Raw genomic sequence first — 25,061 nt, forward strand, 5'->3', positions numbered from 1 at the left:
CGTTCTTGGTGTGTTTAATTCCTAGTGTTTGAATTTTACAGCTTCTTCAGTCAGCAAGTAATTTTAACAAGCATTTACAATGTAATAGGTCTTGCATTACTGAAAGTTTGAGCTTTTGGTGTTGCATTATTATTAGCAACACCAACAGCTCAAACATTCATTAATGCAAGACCTATTGCGTTGCAAATGCTTGTTATGATTTAGGGACTAACTTTTCAGGAGGTTCTGCAGCTCCTTAAATAAAAGTATCCATTTTAAGAAATGCTCCTGTTTTTTAAATCTGCAGTCACCTTAAGATTAATCCAGGCTTTTACCAACCATTACTGACTACATTCTGTATTGAGGACTGCAACACAAGGATCAGACTGCTTTACATAACCCATTAAGTAACTTTTTCTTCAGAGTCAAAGGAAAATAGGAGGACTGTTGCTTTGTGTCCACTGAATGCAGTTGGGTGTGGTCACATGCGTTCAGTTCAGTGGTGCGTGACAAGAATGGTGTGAGACTAGAACGATGCATGACAGTGGTTTGCTACTGCTCTTCAGCATTTGTAACAGGCACAGCATAGAAGACAGCTATCACTAGATGGTACTACAATAGGAGGATTTCATTTAAGAAAAGAAAAACAGACATCGGAGCACAAGACCTCTCCACAACCAGACCATGTCTTCAGAAATTTACTCTACTGCCTCCTCCACATCAGTTTTGTGCGCTCTTTCTGGTGGGGAGTGCATATGGTAGCTCTCTACTAAGGATTTATGCCCTGTGCAGCATGAAACTTATTTTGAGAAAGGTTCCTTGCCTCTTAATAGGTGATTACCGAAGCATGTGGTGCCGCATGCATGTGACATATATAATCTGTGGGTGAAATAAAGATTTTCTAGGTTAATTTTTTTTAGCAGTTTTTCATATTAAGAGAAATGTGAACTGGTTGAAATGGGAAATATAACAGGCACGTACTACAGAGCTAATTTAACTAGTGTTATTCTGGTAAAAATAACTGTATGCGCTACTCTCTGCTGCAGTTTTCCAGCACATAATTGGGTCTTGCTCTCCTTGGTCTTGTTTCTATGTATGTACTCCCAACCTGACTTTAAACATCGTCTTTCTGATAGAAAAGTTGTAATGTTCTGTTTGCTGCACTCTCATTTCATTCAGGTAGTCCTAGTCCTAGACGTTGTCTCACTGACTATTTTACATTTACCTTTTCACACTGATTTATGTGTATTGCCTAATTATTTTTCTTCCTTCTGCAGCTTGTGAGACTCAGCTGCCTGTATCCTTCCGCCATCTCATCCTGCCTGAGAAATATCCACCACCTACAGAGTTACTGGATCTACAGCCTCTGCCTGTGTCTGCCTTGAGGAACAGTGCCTTTGAGAGTCTTTACCAGGACAAGTTCCCTTTCTTTAATCCGATACAGACCCAAGGTGGGTGAATCTTCCTTTGGAAATGCTCCTCCTGGCTATCACTGCCATGTTGTCGATATGGTATTCTGTCTACCATTTCGGGAGCTTGTTTTTTCCCATGCCCGTTTAATATTCAGTATATAACATTATGGGCATTGTTGTTACCTTCTGAATAACACAGCCTCTTTTCTCTGTTACAGTGTTTAACACAGTGTATAACAGTGATGATAATGTCTTTATCGGCGCCCCTACGGGCAGTGGGAAGACCATTTGTGCAGAGTTTGCCATCCTGAGGATGTTGCTGCAGAACTCAGAGGGACGCTGTGTGTACATCACCCCTATGGAAGCCTTGGCCGAGCAAGTAGGTGGTGATTGGGAACTCCTGGATGTGCGTGGGATTGCTAGAGTGTTTCCGCTGCATGAAAACTTAAGACATATCTTGCAAAAATGTGGACTGAGCTTGCTAAATGTGTAGTTACCAGCTTCTGTCTCATTAATGCCATTGGATTCCCCTCAGGTGTTTATGGACTGGTTTGAGAAGTTCCAGGACCAGCTGTACAAGAAGGTGGTGCTGCTTACAGGTGAAACCAGCACAGACCTGAAGCTTCTCGGCAAGGGCAACATTATCATCAGCACTCCTGAGAAGTGGGACATTCTTTCCCGTCGCTGGAAGCAGCGCAAGAATGTGCAGAATGTTAGCCTTTTTGTTGTGGACGAGACACACCTTATTGGAGGCGAAAATGGGGTAAGGAGTCCACGATGGGCATCACATGAGAAAATTAGGTGCCAATATGACATGGAATGAATAATAGTTGCTATATGATGGAGATATCTAAAGAGGAACTATCCAAGACCGAGCAAACCATTCAGTTTGCTTCAATGATGAGGATATTGTGTCCTTGTTGATAGGTCAGGTTTTCTTAAACTTGAGCCCGACAAAAAAACTTGAGCCCGACAACTACTTCATCCCAGAAATATGTCCAAAACCAAATTGAGTTTTAGATCCTGGGTTCTGGGGTGAGCTTACAATTGTTATCTATTAAAATAGTTTTTTTTTTATTTTTTAAACTGACCGATTGAAAATCCAAAATGCAAGCCTCTTTTTCAGTGCTGGAGGTCAAAACAGTGTGTGAACACTAAGCTGGGGCAGTCTCTGGGAATGGCTGTCGAAACTAGTTCTGAACATATTTATTTTGGCTTTTCTAATGCAGATATTCTGACTGCTCCTCAAAGTTTGAAATAAAATTTTACAAGGGGTTTATTTTACTGATATCCAGTACTATTTAACTGCACTTTATTAACTTTGTTGCATGTACTCAAGCACTTTATTTTCTATCCTGTTCTGCAAAGTTGGTTGGGGTTTCTTTCTCTCTATCCTTGCAAGGAGGCAACATATTATTTTGTCTTCCATCTTGCGTAGTGTTTCTCCAGCGGTCTTTGCCTCCCCCCGCAATCTAATCAGTAAACTGCTTCAAGTTGCTGGTGACACCTCCCATTTAAAATTTATGTTGTCCAGTCAAGCTTGATCCTCCCTTTTCTGAGTTTTGGAGGCACAGGTTTCGAATATTTTCTACTACATTCCCCCCCCCCTTTCCCTGGATATATGTTCTGTACACCAACTAAAGGTGGTTAGCTCCACCATCGTTCCCTGCCCGACTGCTTTGTGCAATTTCTCTTTTATATCAGGTGTTGTTCCTAAGAGGGGAAAGCAGGTTTAGTCACTCCTATATTTTAAAAAATATATCACTGTATCCCAGGGTGGTGGCTAATTTCCAGCCCATCTCTTTTCATCTGTTGTTTGCTAAGCTGACAGAAACTGTTGTGAACAAACAGTTAACCAAATTAGCTAGAGTCTCACCAGCCATGACATATGGCACAGTCAGGCTTTTGCAGCGGTTTCTCCACAGAGAATGTCATAATGAAAGCCACAGAGCACATTAGAGGTATTAATGGATGATGTGGGGGCAGGGCATGGGGTGTTGGGGGTGGTGGTGGCCGTGTTTTTGTTACATCTGTCAGCTGCTTTTGATACCATCATCCACACCAGTCCGATACTAAGACTGACTGCCTCCAGACTGCAGGCCCTGAGAAGCTGGGAGCATTAACACAACCATTTCATCAGGCTTGTAAACAGGATGGATGCAAATCTTTCCTTCAGGGATCATATCAAGATAATTTGCTCTTCAGGTATTTGCGTGTTGGGAGTTAATAGAAAATGTCTTCTTTTCATACCTTCCTCTTCAAGCATGGACCTGATACACACACTGATTTTATCCAGTATGGACTATTGTAATTTTCTATGTAGGAGATATTTAGGTAGTATACACATATACTGCAGCTCTTATGTAATTTAGCAGCAGGGCTGATTCTGGGCTCACAGAAATCGGCTATTTCAAATAAGCTTGTCAAACTGCACTGGTTTCCAGTCATCAAGGGATGCTATTTTATAGTTCTCTGTGAGAAAGTGCCTCTTGTGACAAGGTTAGCCCTCACTTTTTGCCTGGTATTTGATGTGGTTTTGATTGTAGCGCACAGGGTCCCCTGCCAACAATGTTCATCCTGGGCAGAGGTGTCACCCCTCCTTCCCCAGGATGGCCCAGTGCTCGAAGGGGAAGCTTCAAAGGCCTGCCGCCTTTGTAGCGCAGCAGATGGCTGCCTCCAGTTTACATCCCCACTTTGGGCGGGAAAACTCAGGAGAAAAGGAGGTGTGCCCACCTCTGCCAATCCACCCCTAAGGTCGGGGAGGCGAGGTGAAGCACATCTTTCAGTCCCTTCCATCTTGAAGGTGGGTAGACCTCTCCAATCAGGGCTAGGTCTATAGAGGCATAATAGAGGGTGTAGTCACCCCAGGTGAGGTGCCCATTGGTCCTACCTGTTACTCCCTTCAAACAACCCCTAAATCTGGTATTTGGAGGGCTCCCTCAGACCTTCAAACTAGTTACCGGCGACCTAGGAAGAAAGACAAAGAATACACCGTGCAGCAAAGCTTTAAATTGACTACTGACTTGGCCCCAGCCCTACCGGCCTGCCTCCAGCTTCCAAGACCCTGCGAGAAGACGGCACCTGTTCTGCAGCCAACGACTTCCAGAAACGTGAGGAATACTTCTTGAAGTTTGAAAAAGACCAGAGCTCCTGAGAGCAGCGATTCTGTCCCTAAGAAATCAACACAAAGGACTCTGGTGCCGTTCAGATCCACAAGTCTTGCACCCGATGCCTCCAGCCCATGTCCAGGTGGTCCACTGACCCAGAACATGTTCCCCAGTGAGCCTGACCTCAAGTCCAGCATTGGCTGACCCTTCCTGGACTCCATGGTGATGCCTACAGCCTGAATCCAGAGGCTTCCCCTGACCACGACCGGCTCCGGTAGGAAGAATCCCACAACGAAAGTCCCTCCTGCACCTGAAGCCCTTGGGCCTTGGTGAGCAGAACCAATGGTGCCCCTATGAACCCCCCTACATCCTTCCTTACTTCAGCTGTCGTTGGTCTCCCTCCTGCAACCTCTGGTTCGACGCCTGCAGTCTCCATTAAAAGCCATTGGACACCAGACGCAGAAATTGCACCCTGCACCCGGCTGCCCCTGATGTTTGGTGCTTTGTGCCCCCGTGCTTGACCTAACGTCCAAAGCTTGGCCCCTGCAATCGATTTACCTACCCGCAAGCAGTGCGGCTTCAAGCACCCCCCAGTCTCCATTGAAATACGTTGGGCCAAACTCCGATTTTTGGCCGCTACCCCTGGTGCCGCTGGTGGTGAAGTTTTGGTACTCACCTGACCCTTGCCACCCCTTGCTGACTTTTGGTCCCGAAGACTGGAACTGTATGTTGGATACTAACCTTCATACACATTATTGTTTTTCACCATAGGATAACATTTAAATGTTAAGAAATTGCACCGTCGACTGAAGTGAAAAGTATTTCTATTTAAAAATGGACTTACCTTATTGCGAAGCTCCTAGTCTTAAAATAAAATACAAACAAAGCTTATTTTTTATAAAATTGGTGTGGCTCTCCTTTTTGAGTTGTCCGCTATTGGTCATGTGTATGCAATAAATGTCTTACTCTCCTCTGTGCTTAGGCCTAAGACTTCTCGACCACGCTACCACTAATAGATCATCTTGGGGTTTACATTGATCCCTGTACGCTTTTGGAAAATCCCTGGACTCTGTGCACAGTATAACAACATAATGGCATACCACATTGTGAGAAAGTGCCATCTTTCTTGCCTTGGTATACCCCCACTTTGTTTCTGAACTGCTGATGTGCTTTGACTGAGTGTGTCCTGGGTTCCTGCCAACCAGGTACCCAGGGCCTGTGTTCCTTCCCTAAAACTGTGTTGAAACTAAAACCCAATTGGCATCTCTGGCCACCTATCAGCCCCTAGTAAATGGTACGCTAGGTACCCAGGGCATGGTGACCAGAGAAGACCCCTGAGGACTGCAGCACTTATTGTGCCACCCTCAGGGGCCCTGTACCCTGACACCCACACACTGCCTTAGCAGGCTGAGTGTCTAAGTACAGAACCAAACCAAGAGTCGACATGGAACACATCTGTGCCATGCCCACAGAACCCACTGCCCTGGCATACTTCAGTCACCCCTCTAGCTGGGTGCCATATGTCAGAGGTGTGGGCACAGGTGCGTGAGCCCTGTGCCCCTACAGTACCCAGAGCCATTCCTGGGCACTGTAAGTGCAGTGATCCCAGTAAGAGTATATGGTGCTGGGAGGTTGTCATTACGAACTCCACAGCACCATAATGGCTACACTAAAGTCTGACAAGTTTGGTACCACACTTTTCAGCACATTAACCCCGCACTGATGCCAGTGTGCGATTTAATGTAAAATGCACCAGAGGGCATCTTAGAGATGCCCCCTGAAAACCTAACTTTTGCAGCATGAATCTTTCTGGATTCACAATGCTGTGCATTATTCCGCGGTCTTGTGGTTGGGTCCGTATTCGTAGTCTTTTCTTTGTTTTTTTTGTTTTTTTTTCGTAGCCCAGGTGGGCGTCGGCGTCACACCTCCTTGGGTGCATTTCCGGTGACGTCGGCATGCTTTCTGCGGAAGCTCCCACTCCTGGGCGCCATCTTCAGATTCTTTTTTTCCACGGTCGGGTCTGGATCGTTCCCGTTTGGGCTCCAGACATTTTTGGAGAAAGAAGAAGAAAAAGACAGAAATTGCAAAGAAAAGGCATCTGAAGACTCCAGGAGACTTCATCGACGAGGAGTCAGCAAAGGAGAAGGAGAATTCATCGAGGTCTTCGACGAACGTCGACGAACACGCGACCAGGGAGGCCCTGAGCGCTCGATGATGGACAACACGCCGTTCAAGTTCTGCCGTAACTGCCCCAACAAGTACGCGCAGAAGGACCAGCACCCGGTATGCAACCTTTGCCTACCTGTAAATCACGAAAGCGAGGACTGCAACGCCTGCTCCGCCTTCACCCCGAAGACCCTTCGTGTGAGAGAGAGACAGAGGGTAGCGCACGCCACCCTGCAGGGGAAGGCCCCGACTCCGTCCCTCTACGATCTGGGAATGTCTTCCGAGGAAGAGGACAACGCTGCCGCCGAAGACGACAGCTACACGGTCGTAAAAACCGATTACACGAAGACTTCTGATAAGGTAGGAGACTCTCCGGCCCCCAAGAACCCGAGAGACTCTGAGTCTCGAAAAAACGAGGGCAAGACCCCGAAAGCGCCGACGCCAAAATGTGAGAAGTTGGCCTGATATGCAGTGCTCACTATTCTAGTGAACACTATGTATCAGTCCAAACAACCCTTATTGATGTCTGGTTGTAAGTCAACCTGATAGACCAGCTATCCTAGTAGCATGGACACGTGCAGTCTTTAGGCTAAACTCTAGAGGGCGTGTTAAGCCAGCTGTTTTACCATCACATTTACCCCTTGAACACCAAGTGAAAGGACACCACACAAGTTGTTATGAAAAATAAAGTATATTTATTTATAACAAGACCACCCTGGCTCTTTATGAGACAGGGAGCTAAGCACACAACAAAACTCTTAAAGAAATACTTAAAGTCGCACAATTTACACAAATATCAGAGGGGCACGAAAAACCATATACTATACAAGTGGAATGCGAGATACTAGCAGGTAAGTAACTATTCTCATAGGCTTTAGGATCGCTAGGACTGGACTACTGAAACTTTAGATTACAAGCAGGAGGCCTAGGGACGTCGTGTGCAGAGTGGGAACTCTCACGCGTAAGCGGGAAAAAGTCTATGGAGGCTAGTAAAAGCAAAGTTAGTGTTTTCGGGCGAACCCGACTAGGTAGGTCAAAAACGAAAGTGGATCTAGACACTTAGAGAGTTGGTCTACGCTGGAGCACCGGAGTACTCGGTTTACCTAGCCCAGGGGCTGCGGCTGCATAGGGTTCAAATGTCGTCGGGTTTCTTAGTTGATGAGCCAGGAGCCTGAAGGAAGAAGTTGCTGGCAGGCGACCAGTGAAGAAGTTCGTGGGGATCCAAGCCTGGATCGGGGAAGAGGAAGACCTGTAAGCACCAGAGTGGCACCGGACGAAGTCACCTCGACCAGGTGAGTGGGCGCTGCTGGGCTCTGCAGTCTCTCGGACCAGGAGGCGTTGTCGGCGACCAGGATGGAGGTGCGAGCTGTCCCACGAAGATATCTGCTGTCGACGTCGCTGGACCCAGGATTGGGGCAACAAGTCTTGGCAAATGCAAGCCCACGCGGTGGACTTAAAATGGCGTCTGGAGTGGACCAGGAGGGTCCGGGGTGCTCCTCTGTTGGAGGGGAGCAAGGGCCAGTCTGGAGCAACCAGACCAGCGGTGTTTGTCGTCGAAGTTTGTCGTCAGAGGGCCACTAGCCAACGGGCAAGTGACCTGGACAACGCGGTGAGCAGCAAGGAGCAGAAGGGCCCCACGCAGATCTCGTGGATGCAAGGGGGCTGAACTTCGGTGCTGGAGCTGCTCAGGGTTGGGGCTTCTCTTACCCCAAAGCACTCGGTCGAGGGTCACTCGGGAGTCGTGCTGGGCAAGCGTCGTGCAGTCTTGAAGATGGCCGGTCCCTCGAGGTCTCGTCACACCCACGGGTCTCAGCTGGGCTGAAGATGCAGGTAGAGGTCAGAGGTACCAGGGAAGCCGGTTCTCGTCGAGCTGGGCAGTCTTGATCCGGAGGAGAGACTTACAGCAGACCGCGATGCTTGGATGGTGCCTGCTGCTGCAGGGTGACTACTCCTTAGTCACAAGGGAGAAATCTTGAGAAGAGCCTTGAGTTCCTTTCGTGGAAAGTCGGTTCAGGATTCAAAGATGATCTAATTTGGAAGGGGGCCTGCTCCTACCTTTATCCTGCAAAAGGGGGCTGGCACGCGACTAAGTCCTGCCCTATGGGTGGGACTAGGAAGGGGGGTGGTTACACCCCTCTCCCATGCCGGGCCTTCTCCAGCTCAGGGGCTGGTGTGCCCCTGGAACTGGTTCAAGCCGGCATATGCACCGTGAGCACCGGGGTGCCACTTGCAGTCACCTTCCTCTAAAGCCCTGCCTACCTAGGATACACAAAATCCTGTCTGGGACGGTGCTGGCACTGCCCCTGGCAGGAAACCCTTTGTCCTTGCCTCCCGCGCTGGGAGGACTCCCAGCAGCAGGAGGGCAGACTTGTGTCTCGGTGGCAGCATCCATCTTGTGGAGCTGAGGCTATGTCTGACTTTAACCGGGGTTACAGGTTACCAACATGTCGTGTCCCTCTAGAAGGGTGGAATGCTAACCCCGTCGCCAGAATTGGCGAGGGGTTAGTATTCCAATTCGTATGACACCTTACTCGACATGTTTTGATAATGTTATACCAAAGTTAGCATATGACCGCGAGGTACATAATGCACTTAAGAGTATATGGTATAGCGTTATCATGGAACAGCTATTAGGACTTGGTTCCGCAAGCTGCAAACGGGCTCAGCTCATGCCAGAGCACCATTTCACATTATTCCACGCACTCTGCCTTCAGGATTGTTAAGGCCTGCCATAGGAGTGACTGATAGGAATATATGTGTCCATTTTAGGTTTAGATATAGGAATACTATATCTAAAGCAAAGGGTGATTACACCACCTTGCCCCAGCTGTCAAGCAGCCAGTTGTGTCTGGTTTAGTTAGTCAACTCAGGGGTGGCATATTACATGCTGCAGCCCCTGGGAGACTTCTGGGTACACCTCTGCCCTGGTTACAGGGACACAAGAGAGGGCCCAGTGCCAATTCAGTACCTGGGTACAATTTGGAGTAGAGAGAACAGCTAGGCTGTGGGTCTGATTAGCAGGCCCACAGCCAGGGAAAGTCGTAAACCAGTGAAGCAAAAAGCAAAAATCTGGGTGATCATAGGATTGCAGACCCTACTCTCCTACACAAAACACCTGGCGTCCGCGAGTACCCACAGGCCCAGCGGATCCTCTGAGAAGGAGTCCCCGGCGCCGAGAGCTGCTGAGCAGCAGAAGTCGTCGAAAATCGTCCCCGAAAAGGATTGATCGACGCCGAGGGAGAAGGACCCTAAACTACCGACGCCGACCAGAGACCCAAAATCCGGATCGACGTCGAAAACTTCGGCACCGAAAAGCACGGCGCCGAGCCAACCGCCGAAAAGAGCGGCTGAACCATCCGACGCGTAACACGCGGCCGAGATCGAGAAAAAGAGAAGGCGCCTCGAGGCCGAAATGGAAAACATCTTGCAGCGGAAGAAAGATTTCGACGCAAAGATGAAAACCTTCACGATCCCACACAAGACCAAACCACCAGTGGTGGAGGTGGTCGAGGAAGAAGACGAGATCGCCGAGGAACGAGAGCCGGAAGTCGAGGTGGTCGACGACCAGGAAGAGGACGAGAATCCCTAAGATAGTTACAACAATGGGGATGAAGAGGACAGCAGGACGGACGCAGAGTCGGCCCCCTCTGACTTACAGGAGGTGGATTACCTAGATGTCGACACCGACAGCCCGGAGGAGGCGGTCGACACATATCCCTCGAGGCCCTCGCCGCCAGACGACATCGGGGCGTACAACTCGGTGATAAGGTCTGCCGCAGCGGCATTCAAACTCAAGCTCGACGAAGAGAAGCAGAAAGCAGACTTCCTTCTAGAGACATTGCTCCCCACACAAACAAGGAGCCAGTACCTGCCAATGCTCGACAGCGTCTTGGCTCAAGGGAAGGAAGCATTCAGGGAGCCCGCAACATGCAAGGCAGTGACTCCCAGAACAGAGAAGAAATACAAACATTCCTCAAAAGACCCACCCTACATTCAGGGGACGGTCTCTGCAGACTCCATTATCACGGCCTCAGCAAGGAAGAGGGCTAACGTACCCACTACTTTTGGACCACCACCGGATAAGGAGAGCAAGAGGATGGATCTGGTGGGCAGAAGGATCGAACGGAACGCCGCGACCCACTGGCACATGGCTAATTCCAACGCCCTGATAAACAGGCACATGTACCAGATCATGGAGGATCTGGGGCAGTTGGTGAAGGACTTGCCCCAGGATGCCAGGCAGAAGGCTGAAAAGCTGGTTGAAGAAGGGAAGAATGCGGCAAATTCTTGCCTTAAGACGGCCCTGGATGGAGCAGACACCTCCAGCAGGCTCATGATGATGGGCGTCACTGAAAGAAGACACGCCTGGCTCAGGATTTCAGGTTTCAAACCAGAGGTGCAACACAGCATCCTGAACACACCGTTCAACGGCGACACGCTTTTCGGAACAACAGTTGATGAGAAGCTCAGTCAACTAAAAAAGGATAACGAAACAGCAAGGTCCATGGGAGCATTGCAGTTCAGAGGCAACAAAAGAGGCACTCCGTCACAGAGGCCTGGCGGGAGAGGTGGAAACCAGCCAGGTACATCACACCAGGCTTTCCAACAATCGCACCAGGCAGACTCGCAGACTCAGCAGAAGCAGTCCTGGCAATACCAACAAAGAGGCCAGTCCTTTCGAGGGAGAGGAAATGGACGTGGACAGAATAGAAGAGGGGGACAGCAGCCCGCCTCTAAGTGACTTCAAAAAAACTCTGTGTGCCCACCCACAGAAAAGATCCCAGGGGGCAGCACGTACAGAGGGGTCAAGACAAGCTACACATGTACGACCACATAACACCAGTGGGAGGAAGGTTAAGATTTTACCTCCAAGAATGGAGAGAAATCACATCAGACAAATGGATCCTCAACATCATCCAATTCGGATACTGCATAGAGTTGGAGGGGAGGCCAACAAGCAGAAAACCAAAAAGAAAACCACTAGCAGGCAAGCAGCTAGAGTGTCTTCAGGAAGAAGCAAAGAAACTCCTGCGGAAGCAGGCCATAGAACGGGTACCCTTCAAGGAAAGAAACAAAGGCATATACTCAACGTACTTCCTGGTACCAAAAGTAGACGAGACAATGAGACCCATTCTGGACCTAAGGTTCCTGAACCAATTCATAAGAAAGCAAAAATTCAAAATGACCTCCCTGCAAGAGGTGCTCCCGCAATTGCAGATCGGCGACTTCATGGTCACAATAGACCTCAAGGACGCCTACCTGCACATTCCAATGAACAGAAAGCACAAGCATATGCTCAGGTTCACCATCGGAGAAAGCCATTACCAGTTCACGACACTAGCCTTCGGGCTGAAATCGGCACCAAGGGTCTTTACAAAGTGCCTCGCAGCAGTCGCAGCGCACCTACGAAGGCAGGGAATACACGTATACCCCTACCTGGACGACTGGCTGGTGAAAGCGAACTCATACCAGAAATGCAAGCAGCACGCACACACAGTGACGAGCATGCTCATAAGCCTGGGGTTCTCCATCCATTGGAAGAAATCATCAATGGAGCCGGAACAAGTGAAGATCTTCCTGGGAGCACAGATCACCCTACAGGGCAAGGTGCTCCCCAGCGCAAAGAGGGCGAGGGCGCTGGTGAAGGAAACTCGCCTCTACCGGAAGGGACAAGCTCGGACAGTGAGGACTGCGAGCAAGATCATGGGGATGATGGCATCATGCATCCACCTGGTACCGAATGTACGTCTCCACATGAGACCCATTCAAGAATGGCTACAGGAGCAATGGTCACAAGCTACAGGCAGTTGGGAGGATCTAGTGGTTGTAACGCACGCAGTGCAGAAGGAGATGACATGGTGGACCATGGAGAACATAACAAGCGGAAAGCCTCTAACGCCCCCAACGCCAACAGTGACCATCACCACAGACGCATCCCTGAAGAGATGGGGAGCTCACATGGAGGAGCTCAAGGTGAGGGGACTGTGGACGCCAGCAGATGCGACAAAGCACATCAATTACCTAGAATTGAAGACAATCTTCCTTGCACTGAAAGCCTTCCAAACAAGACTATACAAGCACAAGGTGTTGCTACAAACAGACAACACCACCGCGATGTTCTACATCAACAAGCAGGGGGGCACACAGTCAGCCCCGCTTTCAACGCTGGCGCAGGAGATATGGAAATGGGCCATCCCTCTCAAGATAGACCTGCTAGCCATACACCTACCAGGGAAGGACAACATACAGGCAGATTGGCTCAGCAGACAGACATCGGCATCCCACGAGTGGGAGCTCAATGCTCAAGAGACGAGGTGGCTGTTCGACAGATGGGGAACACCATCAGTGGACCTGTTTGCCACACGCCGGAATGCAAAATGCCAAAACTTCGCATCCAGACAGCCCGAGGAGGGGTCACTGGGGAATGCCCTATGGATAGATTGGTCCGGGACATTTGCTTACGCCTTTCCCCCGATACCACTGATGCACAGAGTGCTGAGCAAGTGCAGAGCGAGCAACATGACCCTGATACTGGTCGCGCCACAGTGGGCCAGACAGACATGGTACTCGCAGATCATGGAGATAACACCGTGTGCACCCCACAGATTCGGCAAGAGGAAAGACCTACTCTCCATGCAGAACGGAGAGGTGCTACACCCAGAGCCAGAGAGCCTGAGCCTAGTAGCGTGGCTCCTGAGGACATAGTGTTCGCACACTTGAGACTACCAGAAAGCACCCTGAGGGTCCTTCGGGAGGCACGGAGGCCCAGCACTCGTAAGTGCTACGTTGCGAAATGGAAAAGATTCACAATGTGGTGCAGAAAAGAAACACTTCACACTAAAATGAAGGACTCCACAGTGCTAAAGTACCTGACACACTTGCTGGAGAAGAACCTTAGCTCATCCTCGTTGAGAGTTCACTTGGCAGCGATAGTCGCCTACACAAGGGGAGAGACGTGCAGGAGTTTCTTCACATCACAGGTGGTGAAGAGATTCCTGGAAGGAGCGAAAAGGATCGCACCTCCCAAGCGGGTGCCGCCACCTGCATGGAACTTGAACATAGTCCTAACGGAACTCATGAAAGAGCCCTTTGAACCACTTCACAAGGCCTCCCTAAAGATGCTAACTATGAAAACAGCCTTCCTGGTTGCAATAACGTCCTTACGCAGAGTAAGCGAGCTTCAGGCGCTAACGCTACAAGAACCCTACATACAAATACACAATGATAGGGTTGTGATGAGGACTGACCCACACTTCATGCCGAAGGTGGTATCCAAATTCCACATGAACCAGTCTATACAGATACCGAGTTTTTTCCAAAAACCAACAACTAGCGCAGAGCGAGCTCTGCACACCCTGGACGCCAGAAGGGCAGTCATGCACTACATTGAGAGGACGAAGGGACACAGGAAAACAAAACAGTTCTTCGTGTCATTCGCCAACAGTTTCATGGGAAAGGCAGTAACCAAAAAGACTATTGCACGATGGATCGCACAGACAATTCAACTCTGCCACAAACGTGCAGGACAAGAGCTAGCAGAGGGGACACGTGCCCACTCCACTAGGAAAAAGGGTGCTACAATAGCTTTCCTGGCTAACACACCCATAGAGGACATATGCCTGGCGGCAACATGGGCTTCAGTGCACACGTTCACGAAGCACTACTGTGTGGATATACAGATGAACAAGGAAGCACAAGTCGGACAAAAGGTGCTCCAGCACATATTCAATAACCAACGCTCATCTTCCACCCAGCCGCCACAGAGATGAGAAACCGCTACGAAATTTATGCACAGCATAGTGAATCCAGAAAGATTCACGCTGCAAAACGAATAGTTTTCTTACCTGTCGGTGTAGTTTTGCAGCTTGAAGATCTTTCTGGATTCACTAGCGAACCCACCCACCTCCGCCAGAAAGATGAGGCTGGAGAGAGAAGAGGTGGTTAGTAAAAAGATAAAAAAGGACTTTTAAAAGTACTAAGCGGTAAAATATCACCTAAATAGAACATTGTCATTACTTCGGAAACGAAAGAAACACTGAAAAAAAGAACCCGAAGATGGCGCCCAGGAGTGGGAGCTTCTGCAGGAAGCATGCCGACGTCACCGGAAATGCACCCAAGGAGGTGTGACGCCGACGCCCACCTGGGCTACGAAAAAAACCAAAAACAAAGACAAGACTACGAATCCGGACCCAACCACAAGACCGCGGAATAATGCATATCATTGTGATTCCAGAAAGATCTTCAAGCTGCAAAACTACACCGACAGGTAAGAAAACTATTCAATACAATCCACGTCTGGGCTGAGTGGCTGCAGAGGCTGCCACACCGCAGACATGTTGCTGGACCCCTGAGTGGAGAGCCCCCCGCTCTGCTGGGCCTGCAACAATGCACATACTGGGCGAGGTGCTAGGTCTCCTTCCCCAGGATGGGCAGGGGGAAGCTTCAAAGGCATGCCGCCTCCGTGAGCTTCTCCAGACCATTTGCTGTACCCAGCAACTGGCCTCCATCAGTTCTGACGACCACTCTGGCGGGAAGACTGGCGGGAAAAACTGCGTCAGGAAGGGGGGTGTGCCAGCCTATGCCAACCCCACCCCTCAGGTGGGGGAGACGAGGTGAAGCACGACCCCGGGCTCCGGCCATCTTGAAGATGGGGAGCCCAGCCTAATCACAGCTAAGCTCCTGCCCCCCTCCGACAGGAGAGGAGCAGGCTAGGGGGTGTACCCACCCCAGGACAGGGACCTATTGGTCCCTGCCCTTGCCCTACCTGTAACGCCCCTAAATTCAGTATTTAGGGGCTCCCTGAACCTTCCTTCCTCAGATCCCGATACCAAAAGAAGAAAGAAGATCAGGAAGAAGAAGATCCGCCGTGCAGCTTCTAACAACAGGACGACAATAACTGATTTGGCCCCAGCCCTACCGGCCTGTCGATCCCGGAACCTGCTCCTGCCTAAATCCGGCGACTCCTGCGGACAGCAACCTTGGGACACCCAGAGGACCTTCCTGCCTTGACCCTCTTAAAGACTGGGACTCCCATCAGCAGAGGCTCTGCTGCAACAACCCCCGTGGTGCCAGCCAGGAAGCCCTGGACCAGCCCACTCTGCACGCGCCGAGCCCGCCCGTGCCCGAGTGATCCAAGACCACGAGGACGTCCCCCCGGCGACTGGGACCCAAAGTTCAGTACCCAAAGACCCTCCTCGACGAACCAGACGACGCCTGCAGACTCAGAGCCAGCCCACCCCCCCAACCGCAACCAGCTGAGGGTAAGCTTTTCCGACACCCAATACACCCCTGCACCCGGTGCCCTACAGCCCCCTGTGCCTCCCTGTGGGGTATCTACCTGTGCTCCAAGATCCCAACTTACCTCTCGACGTGTTGGTCGCCCCTGGAGCGTCTCTGTCCACGAGCCCGCAGCCTTTGTTCCCTTTTGACCTTTTCCATTGGATAACATTGAGCGCCCGACTGCTCAAAAGCACCCTGCACCCAGCCGCCCGAGTACCGCTGGCTGTGCCACCTTTGTCCTATCCTGCTTCCCCCTTTGCCCTGAGCAAGTGACCAGGAGCCCAGCTCCCACAGCCGCGTGGCCTGCTAGCCAGCAGCCAGCAACCGGAGGCCCCCCGTACCCCATTGGATAACATTTGGCCTACCTACCTCTGCACCTGGCCGCCCCTGCGCCGCTGAGGGTGAACCAACTGTACCTACCTGACCCTGGGGGACTCCTGAGTCTATGCCCAGAACCACAATTTCACTAGTCGAGTACTCACCAGGAAACCGGTAACTCACTTACCTGCCATTGAATAACATTGACTGGTTTGCACTCCTTACCCTGTCGCAGAGTCGTAGTAAACAGCGACTCTGGCTTTGATCCGGGGCTCAGGCGTGGTTGTGTCGCTGTGTGGAGGCAGCACACTGAGGGGACCCGACGGCCGCCGTGTGAAAGTGAGCCACATCGCCGGGCCTGAAACTCATGCGAGGCCCCGGCTTGGCGGCCCTCTCAGCGGTCGGAGATTGAGCGCCGGAACTAACGTCCGGGCTCTTGCTGGCCCGTGGAGCTAAGCGGTGGAGCCGACAACGTCGTGCGTCCCCGGTGCAGGGCCGCATCTAGGCTGAGGGCAGCGGTGACGGCGCGGGAGACTATCAGAGGCGCCCGCTGACGAACCGGCCTACAGTCTGTCTGGAGCCCACGGCGGCCGTGGACTGTGCCGCGCGGGCCTCGGCTTCCGGGAGGCTCCTCCAATTGAAAGGTGACAGATGCTGCGGAGCGCGGCAGGGTGGGCCACTGACCTCATCCATCGGCCAGGAGGGAGGCTCAAGTAACACACTAGGACAGCTGGAGGGACTCCCGTGCGAGAGGAGGCCGTGATTACCTGAGTGCTGGAGCCAGAAGGACTACACCCTATCCTGTATTGCGAGTCCCCCGAGATGTATGTGCTCTTTTGCTGACTGATACTGGGGGCACACAATGGTCGTAAAAGAGTGTGGTGACGCCATGTTAGCTCGCCGCAGGATTGGGGGCGAACTTGGGGAGTTGGGCCCGGGGTCCCGGCAAGAGCCAGGAGGTAAACACGTGAGGAAGTGGTGCACTACGCAGGGGTGGTGTGGACAGCCCCATTGCGTAATTTGAAAAACGCACCAGGCCTGGTAACAGGCCGTGCGGCCCCCGAGACCGGCCAAGGAACTGAACGTTGCGGCCACCAGTGGGGTGAGTGTCACTGGGAGCGGGCCCTCGTCCCAACCGATATCATTTGGGTGACAAGTCAGTGGGCTGGAGAGCGGCACTTGGAAGTTGCGGATTAGGAGATCTTGCCGCCATCATGAGACCGAAAAACAAAGCAACCACCCAAATTAATAAACTTGACAAATACGCAGTCTCGCTGGGGACCCAACAGACGGGTGGTGCATCGGGAGACCAAGGCAGCAGCTAAAGAACCATCCCTAGCTTCGATCATGACGGCGATACAAACACTGGGTACCAACCTGGAGACGAAAATGGACAAAATATCTATAGAAGTCAACGTCCTACGCACTGACCTCAATAAAGCATCGGAAAAGACCAAGGCAAATGAGACCGATATAAGAGAACTCCAGGCCTCCTCTAAAAAACTTGAGCAAAGAGTAAACGAACTGGTACACCAGCATCGCCAGGTGGCAATGGAGCTGGAGGACCAGGAAGGAAAAGCACGCAGGAACAACATTCGCGTAGTTGGCGTTCCGGAGCATTTGGAGGGGCCTAGCGTGAAACTATTTCTGGAAGACTTAATCCTCAACCACCTGAAACCTAAGCGCCTCTCTAACATCTTCAATATTGAACATGCACATCGCGTTCCAATCCCTAAGCCGGGAGCGCCACCCAGGACAATAATAGCTAAAATCCTGAACTATAGGGACAGAATCTCTATCCTTCAGGCAGGCGGGTGACCTGCTATATGAAAACGCTACAATCCGATTCTTTCTTGACTTTACGTTCCAGGTGCAACGCGAAAGACGCTCATTTACTCGGGTGAAGACGGCGTTACGGGACAAAGGAATCAAGTACATGATGTTCTTCCCTGCCAAACTCAAGGTTATTGCAGGGGGCAAGTCTGTGTTATTTACAGCACCATCAGAAGTTCAAGACTGGTTTGACAGAGAGTCGTCGCGGTCTTCTGGCCAGGCGGATGGAGAGACAACCAGGATGCCTCGCCGAGATCTGTTGACGATAGATCAGATGTGGACAGAGCGAGTCAGCGCTCCTGGCGAACGACGTCGGCCAGCCCCAAATGGGGGACTCTTCGAAACGCTTCTGGCCACTAGTGGAGGCGATACTGGCGACATGGACCCCTACGAACAGTAACGTAACATATGTTTTTGTGCGGGACTCTGAGTCCTAACTTTCCCTGAGAGCTTTGGGGGAGGGGGTGGATGTCACTTTATCCTGCCGTGCTAGCGCCTGGGAAAGGGCCAAGACAAGACTATGGCTATTTTTCTCAAACAGGTGGCTCGCGACGGCCTTAGAGTGGTCGGAGCAATAAACTGCCAACAGGGGGATCGAACTTTTAGGAGTGTATGCATGCTTAGCAGTTAGATATGTTATGTGGGGGGGCACGCGCAGCGGCTGGAGCTGGGGCCGGCGCACTTTCCCCCTTAAGCAGGTTATTCGGGAGGGGGGAGGTTTCCTCACCCCTGGGTTGGGTTGGGTGAAAGGCGCTCTGCTAATTAGGGATGTGGGTAGTTAAAAGCCTACGGAACAGGAAAGCAGGGAGGGGGGATGGGGGGACATCGGTTTCAGGGTTGGGGAGGGGAAGCGGTTGGGGGTTTGGGGGGGAAGTTTGGTATGGTCACACCAAGGTAATGCGAACGTTCTTAGACACTGTAACAGGAAACACAGGAACAAATTGGACGTTGTATGTGTAGATGGCTACAAAGTGGGATAAAAGCCTGCAGGTAATTCGCAGGAACGTCAATGGGCTAGGGGACAAACTCAAAAGGAGCGTTGTGCTACAGTTTGTTAAACGACACCTCCCGGACGTAGTGCTGTTGCAAGAAACCCATCTGATGGGGAACACGTGCCATGCACTAAACAGATGGGGATACACCCTAGTGACCCACGCCGGCTTTACATCTGGGTCCCATGGGGTTGGGATCCTCTTGCGCCGCAATTTTCCAATTGTCATTGATCATACAGATAATGACCCTCTAGGGCGCTTTGCTGTCCTCTCCGGGAAATGGGAGGGGCGCAGACTAAATTTGGTAACGATCTACATTCCACCGGGTCTTCAAACACAATCATATCATGACCTGGGGAAGTTATTGCTTTCCCTCCCAGAGGGACAACTCCTAATGGGTGGGGACATCAATGCCGTGGTCCCAGGCGACCTTGACAGGCACCCAGCCAGGGACATAGGGGCGGGACAAAAGTGGCTTCCCAACCTCATGGAGGCGTTTGGACTCCTAGACCTCTGGCGCCTCAGACATCCGACACAAAAACAATACACTTTCTTCTCTGGTCCTCACCACACTTTTTCACGAATAGATTATATGTTAGCACCAATGCACCAAGAGGCCACAATAATCGACGTCGCCCATCTGGCGCGAGGTATCTCAGGCCATTCCCCGCTATGGGCCCATATCACAATCGGAGACCGGAAGGTGGGCTGTGTAGCGCCGATCAACGCTTGGTACCTCCGTGGTGAGGACACTAAAAGGAAACTGGCTCTCTCAATTGATCAGTACTTCAGGGAGAACGAAGGGACTGTAGAGTCGTCAGTGATCTTGTGGGACGCTTTTAAGACAGTGCTGATGGGGGAGGCCCTTTCAGCTATCGCTGGCCGCAGTAAAGAACAAGAAGCACAGATAGTCCCTATAGAAAATGATCTGCTTGCTCTAGAAGGCATGGCGCAGAGTGGCGATGACCCAGACATGCTCCACCAGCTGCAAATTAAAGCGGCGGAATACAAAGCCCTAGCTACTGACGCAGCTAAGACCTTGGCGAGGGACAGGGAGGGCAGACTATATGACCAGGGAGATAAAGCGGGCAAACTAATAGCATGGTTGGACAAGAAGCAACAGTCACAGAAAGTGGGGGCTGAGCTTAAGGTTGAATCAGGGGCTGTCATTACGGAACCGGGTGAAATTGTCGCAAAACACTTTAGAAAGGTCTACACTAGGGGGTCGGAGCGATTGGAAGGGGACTCATCGGCTCTACGGGTCGACATTCTGCTACCCACCCTCTCTGGCGACGAACGGGAGACACTGGAGGCGCAACTCACCACCGACGAACTGATCAGAGTCCTCCACGACCTTCGCTCTGGGAAGGCTCTTGGGCCTAATGGACTTCCGAATGAGCTCTACAAGCTCAAGCCTGACAGCCTAGGCCTACATCTGAAACATATGTTCGAGGAAAATAGAGAGCAGGGCATAACTGCTGAGAGACCAGTGAATGGCCACGATCGTGGCTATTCCCAAGGAGGGGAAACCTAGAGCTGACTGCCCCTTACAGGCCAATATCACTGATGAACGCTGAGCCAAAGATCCTCGCCAAAGTACTTGCCAATAGACTTAAACCGGTCCTAAACACTCTGGTGCACCCAAATCAGTTGGGCTTTATTCCCCACCGCAACACAGCACTTAATTTGCGCCGTCTCCATGGTGTCTTGGGTCGCTGCGTGAAGGGACGGTCGTTGTATCATTGGACGTTTTGACACGTTAGAGTGGCCTTACATGAAGGCTGTTCTCCGAAAGTTGGGATTCGGTCCAAACTGTATTGGCTGGATGCGCCTCCTCTACACCGAGCCTTTGGCCCAGGTGGTGGTCAATAACAAGATCTCAGAAGTGTTCACACTAGAAAGAGGAACCCGACAGGGATGCCCCCTTTCACCCCTACTATTTGCCCTTTCCCTGGAGCAGCTTGCTGCCTGGATTAGACAGACTCCCTCCTTAAAAGGGATCCAATGGGCGGACAGGATTTCACTTTACGCGGACGATATCCTCCTATACCTCACAAACCCCCGTGATTCCATCGCAGTGGCATTAGATATCTTCACTGGGTTTGGAGAGTGTTCGGGCTACAGCATCAACTGGGGAAAATCACCCCTTTGTCCTGCATGGGACCCCCCCTGGTACTCCCGCGTGGCTGCCCGATTCAGATAGCCACAGACTGATTCACGTACCTCGGAGTCTTTGTCTCCAAGGATCGGGCCAACCGATACGAGAGGAATCTCCTGCTGCCTCTGCAAAGGCTCAAGCGAGACACTGCCACTTGGAAAACGCTCCTGCTGTCTCTATTGGGCCGGGAAGTGCTATTCAAAATGATGGCGTTGCCGCGGTTTCTCTATGCCCTCCAGAACTACCCAGACCTAATGCCGCAAAAATACTTTGCTGCCATCGAGGCCACCCAGAGAGATCTTGTCTGGTCTGGAATGCCCCATATATCCCTACAAAAACTCATGTGGGGTTGGTTTGACGGGGGGGTGGGGGGGGGGGGGATAGCGCTCCCGGACATCAGGAAATACTATTGGGCGGCGCATCTGTCTGCCATTAACCAAGGTACCTACTGTGCGGGGAACGACCCAGGGTATGGAATGGACAGATGGCTCTTCCGGGCGGGAACTTTGAGGCTGCGCTTTTCTCAAGGCCGGGTAGGTATCGCCTCACAGGACCTACAAAACACTCCGTACAGCTGTGGCACATAGTTCAAAAGAAACTGTGTTGGGCTGATAAACTCACTCTGGCAACACCACTGTGGGCCTCGGAAAGATTGGGAACACTTAGTCGAACCAAAGGATTCCGTGAATGGGACCTGATCGGAATATCTCGGGTCAAAGATTTGTGGGGCCCGACAAGGGTAATATCATTTGATACGTTCAAGCACACCTATGATCTAGCTCAAACAGAACATTTCCGCTACATGCAGGTCAGGCACTCACTTCAGCCAATATTTCCCCAGGGACCCAACTCCCTGAGTCCTCCCCTCTTGAAGATAGGCTGCTGGATGGCCACCTACCAGAATGGGCTATCTCCCTCACATACAAAAAACTCATTAACCACACTCCAGACCCGTTGCTGGCTCTTAGGGGGAAATGGGAGGCAGATGGACTCGAAATAGATGAGGAAGAATGGAGAGAGGCGCTTGCATCCCCCAAGGAAATAGCAATCTCGGCGAAACTTAGGCTGATCCAATTGAAAATCCTGCATCAGGTCTACATCTCTGGCACACGACTGGTCCTGATGGGGCGCAGCGAAGACGGACTATGTCGCAGGGGATGTGGGGAGGTGGGTACTTTCTTCCACATATTGTGGGAGTGCCAGGTGCTGCAGACCTACTGGATAAGGGTACTCAGCTGTATGCGTGAGGTGTGGGGGGTAGAGTTGCGTCCGGGGGCTAAGCGTTGCCTTCTCAATAGCTGGGAACCCACATATTTAACATCAAAAGGGAAACTATGGGTAACTTTAGGACTTGCCATAGCAAAGAGAAACATAGCGAGATTGTGGGGGGCAGTCACACCACCAACACTTAGTTCCTGGAAAAAGGATATGGATTGGTGTATGGTCCAAGAGAAGACAGTATATGTGGCCAGGGGTTGCCCCCGAAAATGGGTTGCGGTATGGTCCAACTGGAATGACTACCGTGGTAACATATGTGAGCCCCCTCGAATCGCCCCCATTGACGAGCTAAATGAATTGTGAGTTCCGAACGAACTAGGCATAACCCAGAGAGTCATTGTATTAGAAACAGATGTGTGAAACCTGTGATTTTCCAACAAATGCACTGTAATAACTGTACTCCTTGTATGTGATGACCACTTTATGTTCTTTTGCAATAAAAAGATTTTTTTTTTTAAAAAGATATTGTTGTTTTATTTTAGAACCAACAGGTATCAAAATATGCTTTTCTCAGTATGAGTGACTTTAGGTAATTACTTTGCAAATAGGCAATAGACTTTGTAAATACAATAGCTACAGTGGTTGCAATAGGCAACACAATTTCAAACACAATTTAACATTGAGCTCAATGGGTTTTTCTAGATAAATGCAATTGATATTACTTTATGGATTACTTTTCTAACCACAGGACTGGATCCTAGATTCAGTCCCAGGACATGAGGTGTAAACAGTAAAAGCGTTTTGGTTACAGTAGTGATTTTTATAAAATATAATTGTATTTTAAAAGTTGACACTTAGAAACTTTTTCAGCTGAAATTACCAATGTTATCCTATGGAAGAAAATTCAAGTTGCAGATTAAGTGGGTTCTCGTTACTTTTGTAATTCAGGACTGGGCTCCTAGGTTCAGCACTGGGTCTTTTATGTAAAACAGGTAAGTAATTATGTTGGGGTACTTGGTAAGATTTTTAAAGAATATTTGTAGTTTGCAAAAATCGACAGAAGAAATTTCACAGAAAAACAGTCAATGGTTTCCTATGGAAGAAAATCCAATTAGCAGGTAAAGTATGTTCACGTTACTTTAGTAATCCAGTACTGGACTCCTAAGTTCAGCACTGGGACCTCTACCTAAGGCAGGTAAGTAATTACGTTTTGGTAGTTGGTACGTTTTTTAAAGACTATTTGTAGTTTGCAAAAGTCGACAGAAGAAATTTCGCAGAAAAACAGTCAATGGTTTCCTATGGAAGAAAATTCAGGTTACTGGTAAGTACGGTTAAAATTACTTTTCAGGGTTTGTGCTGGGCTACAAGGTGCAGCACTGACATCTCTCCTGATCACAGGTGAGTAAATCTGAATTAGTTGTTTGGCTGATTTTAGGTGAATATTTTAAAGTTCACACTTAGAAGAATTTCTGAGTGAAACCAGTCAGTTAGCCTATGGAAGAAAAGTGAGTTATCGGCTTTTAGGTAAGTAATCGGCTGGCAGAGTTAAGGTTCTGTGCATAGACTCAGGGGTCTCCCTGGGTCAGGTAGGTACAGTTGGTAAACCCTCAGCGGCACAGGGGCAGCTAGGTCACTAGCAGGTAGTTAGGACCAATGTTATCCAATGAGAGGCAGGGGGCCTTCGGTTGGTGGCTGCTGGCTAGCAGGCCACGCGGCTGTGGGAGCTGGGCTCCTCGTCACTTGCTCAGGGCAATGGGGAAGTAGGATAGGACACAGGTTGCACTGCCAGGGGCACTCGGGTGGCTGGGTGCAGGGTGCTTTTGAGCCGTCGGGTGCTCAATGTTATTCAACGGAGATCTTGAAAAGGGAACAAAGGCTGCAGGCCCGGGGATGGTAATCTTCTGGAGCGACCAACACTTTGAGGGGTAAGTTGGGATCTTGGAGGGTAGGCAGGCACCCCGGAGTTGGGCACAGGAGCCCTGGGGGCGCCGGGTGGTCTTTGGACGTCGGAAAATCTTACCCTCTGCTGGTCGCGATAGGAGGGGTCCCTGGTTCTGAGTCTGCAGGCGTCGTCAAGGAGGGTCGGTGGGCACTGGATTCCAGGTCAGAATCGCCGGGGGGACGTCCTCAGGGTCTTTGCCCACTTGGTCACAGGCCGGGCTCGGCGGGTGCAGAGTGGGCTGGATCCGCGGTTTCTGGCTGGCATCAGGGGTATTGCTGTTTGAGCAGAGCCACTGCTCGTGAGAGTCCCAGTCTCTAAGAGGGTCAAGGCAGGCAGGTCCTCCGTGTTTCTCAAGGTTGCTGTCCGCAGGAGTCGCCGAGATTTAGCAGGAGCAGGTTCAAGGAGCAACAGGCCTGTAGGGCTGGGGCCAAGTCAGTTGGTGTCATCCTCTTGTTAGCAGCTGCACGGCAGGTCCTCTCATTCTTGGTCTTCTTTCTTGTTTTCGAAATCAGGATCTGAGGAAGGAAGGTTCAGGGTGCCCCTGAATACTACATTTATGGGCCTTACAGGTATGGGAAGGGCAGGGGCCAATAGGTCCCTGTCCTAGGGTGAGCACACCCCCTATCCTGCTCCTCTCCTGTGGGACGGGGGCAGGAA

At 50.7% G+C, this 25,061-nt stretch overlaps 1 protein-coding gene across 1 annotated transcript in view; it reads left to right on the plus strand.

The window, feature by feature from the left end:
* The window catches only part of SNRNP200 (small nuclear ribonucleoprotein U5 subunit 200), a 490,380-nt gene that overhangs the window by 328,591 nt on the left and 136,728 nt on the right, over nt 1-25,061 (plus strand). The window contains exons 29-31 of the mRNA XM_078667002.1: nt 1,257-1,430; nt 1,610-1,770; nt 1,927-2,154. Of these exons, the coding sequence (XP_078523128.1) occupies nt 1,257-1,430; nt 1,610-1,770; nt 1,927-2,154 (563 nt within the window). The remainder of the gene's footprint in view (nt 1-1,256; nt 1,431-1,609; nt 1,771-1,926; nt 2,155-25,061) is intronic.

This window comes from Lissotriton helveticus, chromosome 11 (genome assembly GCF_964261635.1).
Source record: "Lissotriton helveticus chromosome 11, aLisHel1.1, whole genome shotgun sequence".
Taxonomy (NCBI): domain Eukaryota; kingdom Metazoa; phylum Chordata; class Amphibia; order Caudata; family Salamandridae; genus Lissotriton; species Lissotriton helveticus.